This window comes from Myotis myotis, unplaced genomic scaffold, assembly GCF_014108235.1.
Source record: "Myotis myotis isolate mMyoMyo1 unplaced genomic scaffold, mMyoMyo1.p scaffold_m19_p_18, whole genome shotgun sequence".
In the NCBI taxonomy this organism is placed as follows: Eukaryota; Metazoa; Chordata; class Mammalia; order Chiroptera; family Vespertilionidae; genus Myotis; species Myotis myotis.
Window position 1 is genome coordinate 19,309,816 of NW_023416322.1, and position 17,292 is coordinate 19,327,107.

The window sequence follows — 17,292 nt, forward strand, 5'->3', positions numbered from 1 at the left end:
ATTAATGCTAGTCACCAAACCACAGATCCAGGAAGCTTAGAGAACACCAAGAAGAATAACCACCACATCATACTCACTCACACTGTGGAACATCAAAGATAAAGAAAAAATCACGAAAGAAGCCAGAGGAATGAAATGCCTCATCTATAGAGGAGTGCAGATAAGAATTACACTGTACTTCTCAGAAACCATGCAAGCAAGAAGCAAGAAACCTGACCTCTCCACACCTCCATTAGCTCGCCTGTAAAACAAGTCTTGCAAGTCCTCTCTGTTCTGTCGCATACTAACTGCTCAATGGGGGGGTCACAAACATTTGAAAGCATCTGTTAGGGGTCAGGGAGTGCATGTAATGGCATAGGAGGAAATATATTTACTTCCCATTAATCTCAAATATACAACTCCTCCTACATACACATCAGGAATTGAATAGATTTGTGGGTATCCTGGCCACTCAACCCCCATGAATCATGTATCTTGTTGGAGGAAATGCATTCAGAATCTCCCCAGGAATTAACTGTTCAACTATACCCCTACTGGTCTAGTGCTTTCTTCATGCTGTGGGAAGGTTTAGAGAAGAGGTGGAAAGAAGAGCAGCCGCTAATGTCCCTGGTCCCATGCCATGCACGTGGCCTATGTTATCTCATTAGTCTCCAAACAACCCGATGCGGTAGATATTCTCCTCTCCATTTCACACACAAGGGTGTTGGGACTCAGGGAGGTTCAGTCATTCGCTGATGATCACCAAGTTACTAGGGATTAAGGATGGGATTGCACACCAATCTGCCTCATGGAAAACTTGGCTCCGAAGGAAAGGCAGCAGGGCCTCCTGGCCTGCACTCTGTGGGTCAGGAGAGGGCCCATGTGTCAATGTCTCTGAATGAGACCGACTGGCCCTTGGTCTTGATCCAGGATGGGGAGTAAATGTTTCTGATCTCTTAAATTGAAAATGGCCTGTGGATCCCAAGAAATTGCATACTGTTGCTTGTGCCCTTCTCTTAAAGAAGAGGACAGGAGGCCTCCGGACTGTGAATGTGAACATGCTTTATTCTGATTAATGATCTGCAGCCCCGGTTGAGGTGTAGGGGTGGGGACGAGCACCCCGAGCTGCACACAAGCTGCCCCCGCCTCTGGGGTGACACTTGGATCAGTTGGAGGCACTCACAATGAGGGACAGACGTCTTTTCATACTTCTGTAGAAAGAGGGGCGATCTCGTGTCACTCCCTGACACACGAAACTGAAAAGGCTCCTGAAGGTGGAAGGCAGGTCTCGCTCAGTCTCTCTGGCTTTGTTTTCCTCTACCTCTTTCTGTCACTCTTTGGTCTGAATGGGTCGTATGAGCTTCCTGAGAAACCAGAAAGTTCTTCAAGCATCCAGAATGACTGGAACAAAAACAAATTGCATAAGGACAATTCGGTATTTCTTCTTTCTTGGGCTAGTCACAGCTGTCTTTGATTGCTGACTTGATTGTCTGGCAAACTACACTGTCTAATGACTGTGAAGCCAGCATAACTGATGGTAAGGTCAGTGCAGATATACATTGCAAATTCTGTTTTCTCCACTACACCCCTGGCATCTAGCACAGTTCATTTACTCATGCCGTCACTGTGTATTCATGGGGCGACTCTCATCTGCATGTCACTGTGGTCGGTGTTGGAGGTACAAAAAAAAAAAAAAATAGGATGTGGTCTCAGCCCTACAAAGTCTATAGTCTAGTACAGCGGTTCTCAACCTGTGGGTCACGACCCCCTTGGAGGGCAAACGACCCTTTCACAGGGGTCACCTAAGACCATTCTGCATATCAGATATTTACATTACGATTCATTAACAGTAGCAACATTACAGTTAGGAAGTAGCAACGAAAATAATTTTATGGTTGGGTCACAACATGAGGAACTGTATTTAAAGGGCCAGAAGGTTGAGAACCACTGGTCTAGTAGGTGATGCACATGCACAAACAGGTGTCTCCAAAGAGGGGACAAATACGTTGCAGAGACAACAAGGAGATGATGAGAGGAGGAGAGAGGAGATAACTAGGAGGTGTCACCGCTGTGATGTCTCTTCTCACCAGGCGGAGAAGAAAGGGCAGGGCATTCGGAGGATGGAATGCATGAGTGGGCGAGATAAAAGATGAATCTGGAAACCTAGACTGGACCACATTGTCAATGGTCTTATATATGCCACTAAGGAGTTGAGGCTTTTGCAAACAGGCAAAGAAAGGCCAGTAAGGAAACCAGACCTCAGCACTATAACTGTAAAGGCCGAATTCTGCCAATAACCTGAATAAGTAAGGAAAGGGAACCACCCCTAGAGCCCCCTAAAAGGAATGTAGTCCTGCCAATGACCTTGACATTATCCCCATGCTTCCCGGGTTAGACTTCTGACCTGCAGAACTATAAGATAGTCCATTTGTGTTGTTTTAAGCCACTAAGATTTGGGCAATTGTTTGTGGTAGCAACAGAAAACAAATACAGGGCCCAGAGTAAGCCAGCTTCCTGCCTCCGTCCATGGCCTATTCTGTAGATGCCTGTGGCTCCTATGGGTCTATTATTGGGGTTCTCTTCTTCCCCTCCCATATTTTCTGTCTAAGGTAGACTTAGGGCCTAAATATAATTTCAAGGGGGAAAGAAAAAGCTTAAAGCAAAGGTTGCAAGTTTTGTTGAACCTGCTTAATATTACAAAATTTTAAACTTTCTCGTTCTTTCTTTTCCCCTTTTCATTCTCTCCCTCCATCCTTTCCTCCTCCCTCCTTTCTTTTCTTTTCCTTCCTTCTTTCACCTCCCTCCCTACCTCCCTCCGCCCCTTCTTCCCTTTCTCCCTTCCTCCCTTCCTTTTTCTTTCTAAGTAAGCAGCTCTGGCAACTGTGGCTTGGCTGGCTGGCTGGAGCTGTCACTGTCCCCTCTGAGATAGGTTCTCCAGTTCTCCAGTCTCTACCACTCCGTTCTCTCTCACAGGTTGTTTTTCTCATGTGTATCACCCGTCCGCATTTTAGAGGTGACTGGTTCTGTGACGCTAGCCTAAATCTGGTGTTAGAACATGCTAGACCTGGGATCGCTGAGGGGAGATGGTGTAAGAAACCAAAGGAAGCAATCGGCCGGGCTCCAAGAGCAGAACGTCTTTCTATTCACGGTGGTCCTGCTAAGTGTCGTGAGGCCTCCAGTCCTGTCCGCCTCTGGTCTTCCTGACCTGTCACCATCAATCACAGCCTCACCCACACGCTCTGACAGTCTCTCCCTGTGAGCCCTGAGTCAGCATTGCAACATCTTTCATCCTCGGGAAAAGTCTAGGAGCTAAAGGCATCAGCCTGGCAGGAAACGCTGGCTGGAAGCCCGAACGGATTCCCCAATAAACGTTCTAGTCCCTCCTTGTCTTGCAACCCAGGGAGTCAACACGCCAACCTCTCCTTGGCCTCTGGTGGTAAGCCCTTCACAGCATGCTATCGTCTTCCTCCCGACTGTCTTCAAACAGCAGAACATGGGCCTCGTCACTCTAAACTATGATCATAGTAGGCTGTTAGGCCAACATTTATCCAAAGAGTCTCTTTATCTATCAATTGGCAAATGAACAGACCTCCAGGGAAGAACGATCCCTTTTGTGATGGGAAGTTGCATCCATGGTGAGCACGGAGTGAGAAGCAGCAGTGGGTGCTCTAGTCCAGACTCTGCAGTTACTGCCTCGTGATGTTGGGAGAAAGTCACTTACCTCCTGTGTGTGCCGGTTTCTCCAGCTGTTTAAAAATGAATGGTTTCTGACACGGTTACCCACAGGGTTCTGAGGATTTGCTGAGACAGTGGACGGGAGTCACTGTCCAAATGGGAGATCCTAGCACTTGAAGACCCCCATCTGTCTAATAAAACAGCACCTTGCTTCCTGGGGTGCTTCATGCCATCTCCACACACTTGTCTCAGGATTCTTAAACGACCTGGAGTCAGGGATTCTCCAGGCCATGCGGCTGCAGAGCGAGACAAAAACCCGGGTCTCCTGACCCCAAGAGTAGGGTGTTCCGTCACACGTCCATGGGGGATAGACCGTCTCTGCCAGGCCCCCCAGGATCAGAGGGGGCAGAGGTGCTTCTGCTCACGCTCTCTGCCCACATCTTACCCACTGACGTCACCCCACGGATCTTTCCAGGGCAGAGGGTGCCGGGGCATTTCTTTTCTGACCAGAAAAGGTTCTGTCAGTGTCAGGAAGCTTCTGAGAGATGATGCGCCTCTGTTGGGGGGCCCGACTAGATTATTTCTTCTCCTTTTTGATGCCAGATGGTTTTTTTCTGAAGGAATAGAGAAGAATGGCTGGTTAGCGCAATGGCGATAAGGTGTTAGCACTCTCTGCGATGGCAACAGCCTAAACCCAAACCCTTTGCCTTCAGGAGAGGGCCCCTCCCTTTCTTATTCTCACCATCCTCCCCAAGGGCTTGTAACCTCTGAAGACAGGCAATGCCTTTCTGAGCAAAGAGCTCCCAAGTGCCTGGCTTGTCTTCCAGGCACCAGCGCTGGCCAATGATACCTGGGGAGCTCCAAGCCCCATTGGCCTGGCAGCAGGTCTGAGAAGGTGGAATGGCTGGTGAGGAGGCAAGGCCCGCCCGCCATTCAGAGAGCCTGCTGTCTGTAACCTTGACTCTCAAGCAGTTCTTTGGCACTGGTTTCTATGACCCCCTGGGGATTCTCCCAGAGCCTTAATTTAGCATCAGCCCCACGGTGATGCTCTTACAGAAGCGAGGATGAATCAGGTTGCGACAGGCTCAAATCCTTTCTGCTCCTATCGCCAATCTCCTGCCAAGCAGAATAGCTCCTCTTTCTTTCCCATCTTAGGTCCTTATCCCGGAGCACTGGTATATTGGGGGAGCTAATAAAAGGCCACTTGGGTTGCTCTTCCTCCAGCAATGGTGCTCTACTGGAAGCTGGGTCAAGGCTTCAACTTCCTCGAGGGCCTGTCCTAATGGAGGTGGGTGAGGACACCCCAGGCCTCTCTGGAAGCAGCAAGCTCAACTTCTTGGTTCTATATGCCAAGGAGTGTCAGGAGGTGGAGCTAGGTCTCTGGGAAGTTTCTCCCCCGTCTCCCATGGTGCACTTGGACAGAGAAGCTCAGCACCGAAGAGGACTTCCAGCTGGTGCCTACCCTAAGACAGGAAACAGCTGCATGGAGGAGGCCGTATGTCCTGTCTGGGTCAGGTTGCTCGTCGATGAAGCTAAAGACAAATGCAGAGAAAAACTGCATCAGAACTCAGGGCACAGGCCCTCCCTGGAGGCCAGCCAGCCAGGGAGGCATCCCAGGACCAGAGAAGGAGTTGGGAAAGTGATGAAGCAGCAACGCTCCAGGGACAGTCAGGAGACCTGGGTTGGATGCTACAGTGTTATTATTATTTTTTTTTGTCCTAGGAGACATTTCATCTGGGTGCACAGATCATGAGCTCAACCTCACTGACCCGGGGACGTAAAATAAGGAGCTGAGGCCAGATAAGCTCTAGAAACACCAAACTTTAGGGCAGTTTGGGCCCTATGGCTCCTGGGCAGTGTTCCATAATCACCTCCCCACTAAGCAATGAGGGGACATTTCGGAGAAGCAGAATCTCCAACATGGAAAGAGAAGCTGCCAATGGGCAGAAAGGAAAGGTTTGTTGGGAAAGACCATGTGAGAACCAAGGCAGTTTTCCTGGGATTGACTCTGAACGGCTGGAGATGGGAAAGGGAAAGGATATGACATGGACCCAAGATGGGTGTCTAGGACCGGAATGCCCATTACAGAGATAAGGGGATCAGTAGCAGAAGCCTCCAGGAAGCAGGCGGTATGGACTGAAGTTCCATTGAAGCAGCAGGTGCTCTGAGAGGGAGGGGAAAGTAGCAAGTGGGACATCATCATTGTTTCTTAATGAAGATGACACAGCATGCCTGGAAATGGGCAGAGGAGCCAGCAGAAATATCGAGAAGCTTCAGCTACTGCCTTTAAAGGGCTATAAAAGATATGATTATTCTAATGAGAGCTGGCACGGGGCCCTGGAAGGATAGTCAGGAGACCTGCTTCTCACTCCATCCCCGCCACTCACAAGCTGTGTGATCCTGAGCAAGTCATTTCATAATTTGGGGGCCTCAGTCTCCTCCTGGCCAATAAGGAGATGGGCCAAGCTGGCCTTAGGGTCACCCTCTCATTGAGTGGGCTTTTGATATCCATGGGGTTCCAACTCCAACTCACAATTCTGGACTGAACTTGCTATTGCATCTCGCTGCTGAGGCCGCAACCACTCGATACCTCTGAGCAAGGAGAATCTTAAGATGGCATGTTCTCCTGGGGAGGCAAGAGGGGGAGCATTAAAAGCCTTCACAGCAATACCCAACAAAAGAAACCATTCCAAGTAAGCAAGAAAGCTCCTGTTTAACACTCCTGGGATTACAGGATGCTAGCGATAGAACATTTTCTAAATCCAAATGTCTGTATCTTAGATCAGGGGTCCGAGGCCTCAAGAGGGGAAGCGAAAGTCTCAAACAGGATGAGTTTCCGGACCTAGAACCCAAGCGGCCTGACCCCTTAATGCAGGGCATCCTGCCGACCCCCTTCTGACTTCTGACACCAGAAAAGATGCAGGGATTTACTTCCGTGGAGCGCACTTCCTGTGCCCTCGGAGTGAGCATCATTGGCCCACCCTGCCTGCCCACCTCCCTCTCCTTTTCCTTTTGCTGTTGCCTCCTCTCTCCCTACCCCCACCCTCATCCTACATAAGCCCTTGCACCTGCAGGAACATTGTCGCCCACACACTGAAAAGATAGCCGACTGCTGTCTGCAGATGTGGCATTCCACAGGGCAGAGACCAGGAGGCGGCGCCGGGCTCCTGGACCACAGGGTGGCTGCAGCCAGGGACGAAGGTAATTTGTTTCCACCTGAGGTGAGGGCCCTCTCCAGGGGTCCGTGGGGCAGGACCAGGGCTCTGTAGCCAGAGTTGTTCCCCAGAGATGGAGTTAGGTCTCCAGGGCCCCAAAGAAGGGGGTGGCACGTTTGTGTGTGGGCTCTGGGGTCGGGGCAGGAGTGAGCATCTGGGGAAAGGAACACGGGCATCGGCAGGTAGGAGCTGAAACAGCGTGCCCAGCTCCATCCTGGGAGGGCCGGCTGCTGTTTTTAAAACTCCTGTCCTATCCCCACATGCTGTTCTGCAGCTGGTACTGTCCCCAGGCGCACAGAACTTTGGTTCCCAGAACTTTCCACCCAGCCCTGCCTGCCCTCGCCAGGCACTGCCCTGTGCACCCTCCTCCCTCTCTCTAAAATGCCCCTTCGCTCAAGTACTGATCTCAGCGCACGTACTGGGAAAGGGACTGAGCTAAACTGCTCTGTGTAAAGAAAACATGTATATGTGTGTCTTCAAACACAGTTACCTACAAATATATGAATAACATAACATAAATACTATATGAATAATATGATTAACAATATATTAATATGTAAATCTGTCAAAATCACAGCACCCAGAGATACTCTTATTAACACTCTAAGTTGTTCCCCATGTTTTCATAAAAATCATACATGTGCATAAAGATCTTTATGCATATATATATACACACACACATATATATATATATATATATATGTATATATATATATATATATATACTTACCACAATAAAATCATACTCTACATCCACATCTCCATTTTCTCACTTAACACTATAACCGTTTATGGAGCTCCGTGTCCCCACCACGGAGGCTGTGAACCAAGTGCCCAGAGGCACCCTGGGAGGTAATGCCGGGGAGCCGCCCATGGGGTGGGTGGGGGACCTTCCTGCCAGCACTGATTGCCACAGATAACAGACTTGAATGCTTCTCCGTGGGCCCAGTAATGAGATGCCCATCCCACCAGCAAACACCCTCTGTGAGGTCTCACCATTGGTCCTCCCAGCCCTCGCCTTCCCTTCATGATTCCCGTTTGCTAGCGAATCGGGCTGTGGGTCCTGGCGGGGCTTACCTCCACTCCAAATAGAGTACTTGGCCACAGACTTAGAAGGAGTTTTTGAGTCCCTGCTCTTCCTCTCCTTCTTCTGGAAGTAAGCGCGGGTTACCTTCCAGGAACAAAACCTGCGAAAAGAATGGCTTCTGGTCACAGGGAGAAAACCTCCCAGGGGACTGTGACACTGAGCACAGGGGACCCGGCCAGAGCCAGTCTTCACGAGGGTGGGGTGGAGGGGGGGTTGTGGGGCACAAACAAGAGGACAGCTCCTGCCTCAGTGTGCTACCTGGCTCAGCGAGGGGCCAGGACAGGCAGGATGCTGGGACTTCCTTCTGGAACCTCCAGTGAACGGAGTCTATAAAGGACCTGCTGTTCCCCACCCTGGTGTGCTCCCCTGAACATCAGACTCTCAGATCCCATCTAACTCCACCTGGTACAGCCAGAGCATCTGGCTGGCCTCCCCCAGGTCACGATGAACGACCCCTAGTTGGCATCCTGTCCCTGGCTGAGGAGCTGGACCCCCTCACCTCATTCCCACAGTCCTGCCCTGGAGGAAAGCCTGGCTCCTCTCAGGAGCTCAGACTCGCACACGCACTACAACCTGAGAACGGCCGCTGCCTGGAAGCCCTCACAATGCTCCCCATCTCTCCCTCCGTGGCCCTGAGCCCTGGCTCTCCCCAGCCTGTCCGGAGAGTGGAGCCCTTGGAGGTGTCTGGGCTTTCTTTTCTGTCCTGCTTTGGCTCTGGTGGTCTTGACTGCTGCCCTCCTTCCTCCTCCCCAAGGCACATTCCACCCAATCATAGTGGGTTTCTCCTATTCCACTTGCTAAACTGGGTCTCCCTCCAGTCATGGACCTCCCAATATGCCAAGGATGCATTCTTTTAAAAAAATATTATTTTCTTGATTTCTCAGAGGAAGGGAGAGGGAGAAAGAGATAGAAACATCAATGATGAGAGAGAATGGTTGACTGGCTGCTTCCTGCATGCCCCACGCTGGGGTCTGAGCCTGCAACCTGGGCATGTGCCCTGACTGGGAATCAAACCGTGACCTTCTGGTTCATAGGTCAACGCTCAACCAACTGAGCCCCAGTGGCTGGGCCGAGGATGCATTCTTTATGGTGCCTGAGAGACCAAGATTCCTGGTTTTTAACCCACTTACGAAGTGGTACCACTTACCAAGGCCCTGAACCACTCTGAACCTCAGTTCCCTCATCTATAAAATAGAGACAATGATACTATGCATCACCCACCTCACGGGGGTGTTGAGAGGTTCACCTGAGATAACAGATGTGGACACAGTTGTATGATATAAAAATCTTCATAATATATAGGAAGGCGAGTAAAGAACCAGCTGGCAGAGGATCAGGACTCGAGCCTCCCCGAGGCACCCCTGTACTTCCTTAATGGGATGCGGGAGCACTGAGCCTGACTCCAGAGGGAGCAGCGAACACCCCCCAGGGGTTGCTGATCCCCCAGGAAGCTTCGGGACCCATTTGTATTTAGTCCTGGTTAGCAGGCGGAGAATTAAGTCTAGACGTGAGTGCTAGATAACAATTGGTGCTCAGAAGGCTCAACTGGTTATCTTGACCTTAGATTTTTTTAAAAATTTATTTCAATCTTGTTTTGCATAATTTATCTTAGGAATTTAAAATGGAAGGTTGGTGGTTGGTAAGCAACCTTAACACTTCTATTTTAAGAAAGTAACTTGTGGGGGGGGGGAGAGGGAAACCCCTAAGTGCTGGAATCACAATAGTAATCTAAACATCCCAAACTAGCCTGGTCTGGGGCCACTTCAGCCAGTTGTCCTGTGGCCTCTTTCACCCAGGGTGCTGCCATTCACGATGCGGAGGTGCGGGCTGGGGCCATGGTGAACCACAGGCCAGGTGAGTAACCAGCTGGGAGAATTTAGGGGACAGGTTAGGAACCAGGGGGCCCTGGTCACATTTGTTCTGTGGATTTTGTCTTTCTTCCAGTTTCATTTCTGGCCTTTTCAGCTTCTTCCCCGGGTTTTAGGTTTGAGTTGGTAGCCACCTTTCCTACTTTAACCTGGGGAGATAGGACCTAAGAACTTGAATTTCTAGCTTCTTTAGAAAATGGAAATATCTAGCAACTGAGCCCCTACTGGTAATTATGGGATGTGGGCATAGCAGAGGCAAACTCTCCTGGCTCACTGCCCCCAGGAGGCTCCCTGAGCCTGGGGACAGTGTGTCAGCCTTGACAGGCTGCTCCCAAGTAGCTGTGGTCCATGTCACCCTTAGATGAGGAGCCCACGCCGAACACAACCTAAGAGCCCGCTATTCCTTTCTACTCCCCATTCCACCCAGGGAGTGTTGGGGGCCAGGCGTTCCGGTCCCCAGTCCTACTGGGCCTCCCCTCCTCTGACTCAGTGCTCAGCGTGAGCGTGTGAGGGACAAAGTGTAGTGAGCAGGAGGGGAACACACCAACTGCAGCAGAGAGCTATGGGAAGACAGGAGACTCTAGCACAGCGGTTCTCAACCTTCCGAATGCTGTGACCCTTTAATACAGTTCCTCATGTTGTGGTGACCCCCCATTTCATTGTGACAAATTGAACATAATGAAAGCATAGTGACTAGTCACAAAAACAATATGTAATTATATATGTGTTTTCGGATGGTCTTAGGCGACCCCTGTGAAAGGGTCGTTCGACCCCCAAAAGGGGTCGCGACCCACAGGTTGAGAACCGCTGCTCTAGCAAGTCAAGTGTTTCCCTGACCTGGGGAGGGGTGGGGTGACAGTTTTACCTTTTCCAGAAGTACATAATGACGGGGAAGAGAGACACGATGGCCCCGTGAAAGATGTTCCGATCCAGGCGGCCCTCAGCAATGGCAGAGATGATGGCATCCCTCTGGGTCTCAGTGATGTTCACCTACCCGCAGAGTGGGAGCCCGTCACTGGCAGAAAACCTCTCTTGGGCCCCACAACCTTGAAGATCCCCCCTCCCCAGAGGGCAGACGCTTTTCTGGGGGCTGCTAGGTCAAGGATATCCGGCCGACCCAGGACTCAGCTTTCAGGGTTTTTGTGGGAAAATGCTCCTTGGGACAAGGCCAGAGAGGAGTGGAAGTCCCCCTTACCCTCAGCCTCGGAGGGACCTCGGACTGCAGGTAGAGCTTTAGGATGATGTTGATCTTGGACTTCATGAGGATCACGTCATTCTCGTTATAGGCCCAGCTGACTTGAAGCACATGAGCTGAACTCACCAAATCGTTAAACCTAAAGAGAGGCAGTAAGTAGGAAATCAGCAAAGAGGGAAGCAGTGGCGACTTAGGGCAGCCAGCCCACACCTATTTTTGGTCTAAAAGAGAGGGGGCCAAATCCTGGCCAGGTTGTGACTTCATTCATTCAGTCGTAATCCATCTACCGGCAAACACGAATTGAGTGCCTTCCACGTGTCAGATGACATGCTAAGTCCTTCCACAAGTGCGTTTCTTCATCACTAACTCCTTTATTAATCCCATCCTCCCGTCCTTACCCATCAGGCCCTCTGACTGCTTCGAGGGCTAAGTGCTGTCTTGCTCTTTCTTTCCCCTCCTGTGCTGACCCTCTCACAATTACCACCAGTCTCTGAAGCAACATATTCCTTTTATTAATTTTTTTTTTACTATTGTAAGATATACATAACATAAAATGTACCAGTTTAACTGTGTTTGCAGTGGCATGAAGTACGTCCACGTGGTTGTGTGATCCTCACCACCATCACCTCCAGAACTTTCTCATCTTCCCAAACTAAAACGCCTTGCCCATTAAACACTGTCCCATTCGCCACCTCCCCCAGCCCCTGGCAGCCACCACTCTACTTTCTGTCTCCTAGCAACATACGCTTTCAGTGACCCTCAAATATTTGTCAGTTACACCTTATGTTGATGTAAGTACACAGCTGACTTCTCCCGGGCCATTTAAAATTGTAACAATTTAAAGTCTTCCTAATAGTAGAACACCAGGTTTTCCCATATCCATTCATGTATTCAGTCAAGGAATATTTTAATTCAGGGTTTATGCTGTGCCAGACACAGTTCCAGGAGCAGGGTCTCAGCAGGGACTTATCAGGGAATAAAATAAACAAAGGCCGGCTTTCCAGGAGCTCACAGTCAATGAGGGAAGAAGATGCACAGTAAATAGGTGATTAATTAAATATTCAGAGGTTATGAAGACAGAAAAAGGGCATGATGTAATTGGGAAGGGAGCAGGCACTGAGACGGAACAATGAGAAAAAGACAGTCATGTGAAGCCAGCTTGGTGGGTGGGGAGGGGCAGAGGTGGGGCCGGAGCCTCTGAGCTGAAGCCTGGGGCAAGTGGTTGGTGAGTGGCAGGAAGGAGATGAGCTCTGAGATGCAAGGGGGTATATCCTGCTTGCATAGAGTCATTTAGGCCATGGGAGGAAGTTTGGACTTGATTCCGTGGAAATGGGAAGCCGCTGGGTCATTTTGGGCAGGAGAGTGCTCTAATCTGGTTGACGCTGTTCACAGGCTCTCTGGTTGCTGTGTAGCCAACAAGTGAGAAAGCAGAGCGGGAATTGGAGAGGCAGTGGGAGGCTGTTCACCCTGACTGGTATTCCTTTCTGTTCCCCACTCAACCCTCCCTTACACAGATTTTCTAAAAAAAATTCTCACTAACCCCCTCCTCATTCTTCAAACTTCAGCTTAGGTGACTTGTCTGCCATGAAACCACACCCGAGGGCTCAGCTGTCTAAATGCACTTCCTGACTCTACCACAGCATCACACGTCCTAACTTGGTGTCCTTCCGGCCATCCTTCTCTCTGTGGGATCCTGGAGGACGGAGAGCATGTCTTATTTGTACTTTGTGGATCTCCAATGCCAAATCCAGAGCCAAGAATAATCAAGCAATCTATAGGTGTTCGTGGAACTGAGCCTGGTCCCTCACCGAAGTGCAGTGGAAAAGCTCTTAACCCGAATTGATGCGCGGCGTTACCAGCGCTCCGCGCTTCCGAAAAGCACAGCGGCAAGTTGACTCCATACGCTGCTGGTACCTTCCTTGTACAAGCTCACACTGTCCCCACTAGCTAAGACAGGCATTTACTGAAAGTTCTTCGTACTTCTTCCCAAATGTTTTTGCCTGCTGTACTTGTTACTATAATTCATCATTTATGAAAATTAACAAAATACAAACGTGAAAATAAAGGTATTCATTGTTTCTGTGAAAACAGATTGGAATGCTTTGGAATATTCCAATAAAGGTCGAATTGCTTTTTAAAAAATTGCTATGGAGTTACGTATAGCAAGGCGATTACAAACATTTAAAAGATAAGTATAAAAATCCGGAAGGCTTAAGTTGCTTTGCAGTAACCTTTAAGTTCTTGCTCCACTTTATTTATTTATTTTAATATATTTTATTGATTTTTTTACAGAGAGGAAGGGAGAGGGGTTGAGAGTCAGAAACATCGATGAGAGATAAACATCAATCAGCTGCCTTCTGCACACCCCCCACTGGGGATGCGCCCACAACCAAGGCACATGCCCCTGACCAGAATGGAACCTGGGACCCCTCAGTTCGCAGGCCGATGCTCCATCCACTGAGCCAAACCGGTTAGGGCTCTTGCTCCACTTTAACAAGAGAACAATTTTTAGAATTAGTAGATAGCATTTTAGGCATAGTCTATACAAGAAAAATATGTGAGCCCCCAATTAGTGGAATGGCTTTGGCTTTACATCAAAAGTTTGGTAGCTGAGTGAATGCACATTTATATGTTTTAACTTAAAAATATCTGTTAAATGTCATACACACACAACCTTAATTATTATAATTCCTTGCTTTAACTAAAGAACTACTGGTCCAGCCCTGACCGGGTAGCTCAGTTGGTTAGAGTTGTCCCAATACTTCAAGGTTGTAGGTTCGATCTCTGGTCAGGGCATATCCAAGAGTCATCCAATGAATGCATAACTAAGTGGAACAATAAATCAATGTTTTTCTCTCTCTCTCTCAAATCAATAAATTAAAAAAAAATAACTATTGGTCCAATACATAAGAGGATTTCTATCATTTTACTAAATAATAGAACAAAAGGGTTCCACATCCCAGGTATAAGTAAGTGCATTTCAATATTTGGAACTCCAGAATATTAAAGAGCTTTCAGGATGAAAAAGGAAAAAATGGTGGAAACTGATACAGTGACAGCATTCAGTGAGGTTTTCACAGAAATCACTGTGCCAGTCTTTGCCAGGAGGCACTAAGCATGAAAAGCCACAAGGGGAAGGCGAGATGGGAAACTTACCTCTCCATTTCAGAAAAGAAATATAAATCACTGAGGGCAAAGTTGACAGTGATAACCCTGTGGCCAAATATACGGCGCTTCATCAAGATTACATCTCCATTCTCCTCTGCACTCCGGACATTTGAGTGATGTGGGGAGGGGCGTGCTGGTACATTTGGTGATGCAGGGTAATCTGAAAAAGAAAGAGGAAGGAATTAACATCTAGCTTGAGCAAGTCCCTCTTAAGCCTGAAGCCTTCAATCTGGGCATACTTAAAGTGAAAGATGACGGACACACCTTTGGGCCTACTGAAATAGTGACTGCCTCCCATGGGGCTCGACCTTTCACTTGGACTTGGAGGACTGCTGGAAAAGCCGTCTGCTCAGATGGCATGACAACATACATACCAAAAAGAAATCAACCAAGTATTGAAAGGCGCCTTCCTGATGCTGGTCTAATAGAGATAGGAGCGCACTGTAATTATGCCCATCTCTAGCATGGCTGCAGAAACTGAACATGCGGAGGTGACCTTCAAAGTAGAGTGTGTGGTTCTGATGCTGCTTATTCGAGGTTCATCAGGGAAATAGTTTAGAAGTAAACTGGGAAAGAAGCACAAAGGAAAAGCCAAAACAGGAAGGGTAAAGAAGTTAAATAAGAAGCAGAGGGTAGGAAGCTAGAGTAGAAACATGACAGGAATGAATAAAGAAGAAGATCCTTCAAGGTTTGGGTTGTGTGTCCGAAAACCAAGGCAGTTATTTTAGAAAGTCTCTTGATGAGGATATATTAAAAGAAACCCACTCATACGGATTCAGGGCTTAGGAGAGAATAGTGTTGGGCTGGATCTGACAAGTAGGCCCTAGTTCATTGCCTGGCTGGGTTTACCGGTAAGAAACTGTCTAGTCCTAGTGGGATTCGTTCTGATGGGAGGGTGACTACAATATTCAGTAAATACCTCTCACTTTCTGTGTCCCAGACACTGTGCTAGGTCCTAGGGTTACAAAGCATAAGGTCTCTCCCGACTATCTTACAGTCTCTCTTTCTCTGTCTTTGAGACTTGCATTTGAAGGGAAAAAGAGTTTGAATAACAGTGGAAATTGATATGATCATCAGGGATTTTAGGAAAGAGCGTGCCAAATCCACCCAAGAAATCTGGATGCAGGGGCAGGTTGACAAGTCTTCTCTGGTAGGGGATGGGCAGATATGATCTGTTTTATTTGCCTATTTCTATAGCAAATGCTCCCACCATGGTTGATTTCAATCTATCAATGGTTTGTCAACTAGCTCACAAAATACCTAAATGCTTAACAATTGGCTTTCAACTGGGCTAAGGTCATAACGGTGGATTTTTTTTTTTTTTAAAAGCAAGAGCCAATTATATGCTGGCTACAGGAAAAACACTTTAAATGTAAGGCTTTAAATAGGTTATAAGGAAAGGAATGGAAAAAGTCACATAGGCTAACACTAATAAAATGTGATAGTGGCTATTTTAATATCAGGCAAAGTACATTTCAGAGAAAAGAATATTACCCAGGATAAAGAAGGTCCTTTCATAATGAGAAATGGGTCAATCAATTGGAGGACATAATTCTGGAAAAGACTGTAGTGGTGGACCACTGGTCGGGCAGATCTCCTGTGGAGTTGCAGGAGCGTCTTTTTCTTGGGCTCCCATACAATGCTGGGGATGTAGGAAGTCAAAAGAAGGTGAAATTGGACTTCCTACATCCTGGGCATAAGAGGTGGAATTGATTTTACTTAAAAGAAGAAACAAAAGAGCTAGAACTAATTTTTTAAAATATGTTTTTATTGATTTTTTAGAGAGAGAGGAATGAAAAGGGGGAGAGAGAGAAACATTGATGTGAGAGAGAAAGATGGATCTGCTGCCTCCTGCATGCCCCCTATTGGGGATCAAGCTCGAAACCCAGGCATGTCCCCTGACAGGGAATTGAACTGGTGACCTTTCGGGGCATGGGTCGATGCTCATCCAACTGGGCCACACCAGCCAGGACTAGGACTATTCTTAAATCCTAAATGTTTGCTTGCGAAGCAGTCCATAAGACATACATACAAAAACTTTTTGCAAGTTAGGAAATACAATAATAATACTACAATTCCAATAGAAAAATAGACAAAGGACATATAAACAGTTCAAAAAGAATACAAATGACCAATAAATTAAGGTGCTCAAATACTAAAAAAAATGTACATAAGAACTGTACATTGTTTTTCATCTAGCAGACGGCCAATTTCTAACAAATGTATAAGAGCTCATGTGGGTGATAACGTGGCCTTCATTTATACTCTTGGTGAGAGTTTAATTAGTGCAGTGGTTTTAGACGGCCACAACTGAACTATTCTTAACCATTTACCCATTACTTCCATTTTTAAAAATGTATTTCATAGAAACTGACAGTTGCAAAATAAGTTTTGCAGCATTGTTTGTTGAAGTGACAGCTGGAACAACGCAAAAGTCATCAAAAGAGACACAAGGTCTGTCACTCTCAAACCCGCTAATCTCATCTCACTTTCCCCATCTCATTAATCTCCAGCCCAACTGGAGATTAATGGCCTCAAGTTCCTGATCTGCACCATCCCCTCTTTCCTGTTTTAGGATTATATGCAGACCTAGAAATCACTCCCTTCTATGTTGCCTGCCTAACTCGCTCATCTCTGAAACTCAACTTTATGTCATTTTTGGTACGTTTCTCTCCTGATCCTCCCCGTGGACTAATTAGGGTCTCCCTGCAATCATCAATAGGATCACTCATCACAATGTATAATAATGAAAGCATAATATGCTAATTAGACTGGACAGCTGAACAACCTTCTGGATGTCATTCCAGATGTCCTTCCAGACAAAGCCGCAGTGGCGGGGGCTGAGGCAGAGGTGGTTAGGGGTGATCAGGAAGGCAGGTGAGCAATTAGGAGCAATCAGGCAGGCAGGCAGGCGAGTGGTTAGAAGCCAGTGCTCCAGGGATCGGGCTTAAATTGGCAGTCTGGCATTTCCCAAGGAGTCCCGGATTGCGAGAGGGTCAGGCTGGGCTGAGGGGCCGCCCTCCCTTCTGCCGTGCATGAATTTCGTACACCAGGCCTCTAGTGATATAATAATAGCAAGAATACTGGCTAACCCTTTCACAGCAC

General features: G+C 47.9%; 1 protein-coding gene across 1 annotated transcript in view; it reads right to left on the reverse strand.

The window, feature by feature from the left end:
* Positions 1-2,808: 2,808 nt before the first annotated feature.
* Positions 2,809-17,292, reverse strand: part of RGSL1 (regulator of G protein signaling like 1) — a 73,868-nt gene continuing 59,384 nt past the window's right edge. Inside the window, exons 18-24 of the mRNA XM_036343866.1 lie at positions 14,176-14,347; positions 11,020-11,158; positions 10,690-10,814; positions 7,947-8,056; positions 6,188-6,280; positions 5,117-5,186; positions 2,809-4,268 (exon numbers count right to left, since the gene is read on the reverse strand). Of these exons, the coding sequence (XP_036199759.1) occupies positions 4,232-4,268; positions 5,117-5,186; positions 6,188-6,280; positions 7,947-8,056; positions 10,690-10,814; positions 11,020-11,158; positions 14,176-14,347 (746 nt within the window). The 3' untranslated portion in view covers positions 2,809-4,231. The remainder of the gene's footprint in view (positions 4,269-5,116; positions 5,187-6,187; positions 6,281-7,946; positions 8,057-10,689; positions 10,815-11,019; positions 11,159-14,175; positions 14,348-17,292) is intronic.